Source organism: Austrofundulus limnaeus, unplaced genomic scaffold (genome assembly GCF_001266775.1).
Source record: "Austrofundulus limnaeus strain Quisiro unplaced genomic scaffold, Austrofundulus_limnaeus-1.0 Scaffold2, whole genome shotgun sequence".
Lineage (NCBI taxonomy): Eukaryota > Metazoa > Chordata > Actinopteri > Cyprinodontiformes > Rivulidae > Austrofundulus > Austrofundulus limnaeus.
The window spans coordinates 7,340,003-7,341,816 of NW_013952404.1; the positions used below are offsets into that span (position 1 = coordinate 7,340,003).

The following is a 1,814-nucleotide window of genomic DNA, read 5'->3' on the forward strand; positions in this document are numbered from 1 at the left end:
GTATATATACTGTATATAAATAATAGATTACATAGCAAGTCATTATTATCATATGAAATAAAAGGATTTAACTGAGTAACTGTGTTTAGTGTTGGAGCGGCCGGTCATATCTGCTCGGTTGGGGACGTTGAAGAGGAAGCAGCAGGTGCGTCAGTTCCTAGAAGCTCTGCCCAAAGAGGACGTTGATGATGCTTTCAGCTCCACGTACATGCAGAACAAACGCTTGGAGGTTTGTCTCCTTCAGTGACCGTGATGTTACGATGAGAGTCCAGGCGCTAACTCTTCCTCATTAATCTGCCGGTGCTCAGATTCCCTCCATGTGTCCGAGTGAGGAACAGGACTTTGAGCTGTCAGACTTTGAACCTCAGACCCCGATGTCTTCGCGTTTCCCTGAAGTGAAGACGCCTCAGTGTTTGCATATCACGCCCGGCATGATCGGCTCTCTGGACACGTAAGAGATGACTTTGTTAGGACTGATAAACACCACCTTACCTTTTCTTTATTTTATGTTTTGTTTTGCTTTGCTTTGCTTTTAAAGAAATCATGATGACAAGTTTGTCTATCAGCTGCAGAAGAGGATTAAAAAGAATCGGTTTAATGTTTGCAAAACATCACATTCTTCAAAGGTATTGATTTCTCAAGAGTTTATTATTTATACCAGTTGGATCTGAAATCACATAAACATCCTTTGTTTCTTTCAGAGGTTCACACCAACACCATCAGTAAAAAAAGCCGTCCGCAGATGTGGTAATACAGGTGGGCATCCTAATGAGCTGATCCTTTCACATGGCTGATTATATTCACAGCATGGACAACATAATGCTTAGTAATTGTACAACATCACACAGCAACGTTTCATTCTACGCATTAATTGAATTGTTGCTTTACTTTTTTTATTCACCAGAATATGATACATTTTTCATTCGGGAGATGTTCCCAGAAAACAACGGAGAGCCGTCTGACAGTGAAGAGGAAGAAGACTTCTACTTTTCAGACCACTGACTGGATTTAGAACTGAAATGTCTTTTTCCCTGATTTTATTATATTTTATTATGAAATTGTTCATTTAAATCAAAATAGGAAGAACAGATTGAAGAAAAAACGGTAATTTTTTACTGTCTTTAAATGGTTTCTAAAAAATTAGACTATTTCTTTTCTGTTGTGTATAAAACGTGGCCAGTTACAGAATTAAAAAGACTTCTTGGGTGACATACTAGTGCTGCAAACTTTCATTAAACCTTTTTTGTAAATATATTTTTGTTTGGGGTATTTTCTCAATGAAATGATTATCGTGGTTTTATAATAAACTTTTTGTTCTATTTTTGTTTAATATTATTCATGTGTGACATTCGATTTTTATACGTAACGTTTCTAATACAACTTATTTTAAAAGGAAGTGTAGCATGTGTTTAATCTGGACCAAATGTCACAGGGATGTTTAGATGASTGTTAAAACACTCCAAAACGAAATTTGGGGAACTGACTTCCATTAATAACTCAAAAGCATAGTGGGAAAACAATACTGAAAAATGCACACCTTTAGAAGAGATGAAAACTTTAGAGATTCCTGAAGATTACCAAAAAAAAAAAAAAAAGCACAATATTCCAGTTTTGAAAAGATAACTACAGCCTAAAATAAGTTTGTTATATATTTTTTTAGTCTTCTGTGGAAGATAAACATTTGAGGCAATGCTATATACAGGTGCTGGTCATAAAATTAGAATATCATGAAAAAGTAGATTTATTTCAGTAATTCCATTTAAAAAGTGAAACTTGTATATTATATTCATACATTACATACAAACTCATATATT

The 1,814-nt window shown here is 34.9% G+C and overlaps 1 protein-coding gene across 1 annotated transcript in view; it reads left to right on the top strand.

Annotated features, from left to right (window-relative positions):
* The window catches only part of mis18bp1 (MIS18 binding protein 1), a 10,309-nt gene extending 8,979 nt beyond the window's left edge, over positions 1-1,330 (top strand). Inside the window, exons 12-16 of the mRNA XM_014013934.1 lie at positions 90-229; positions 309-451; positions 539-626; positions 702-756; positions 905-1,330. Of these exons, the coding sequence (XP_013869388.1) occupies positions 90-229; positions 309-451; positions 539-626; positions 702-756; positions 905-1,002 (524 nt within the window). The 3' untranslated portion in view covers positions 1,003-1,330. The remainder of the gene's footprint in view (positions 1-89; positions 230-308; positions 452-538; positions 627-701; positions 757-904) is intronic.
* Positions 1,331-1,814: the final 484 nt, after the last annotated feature.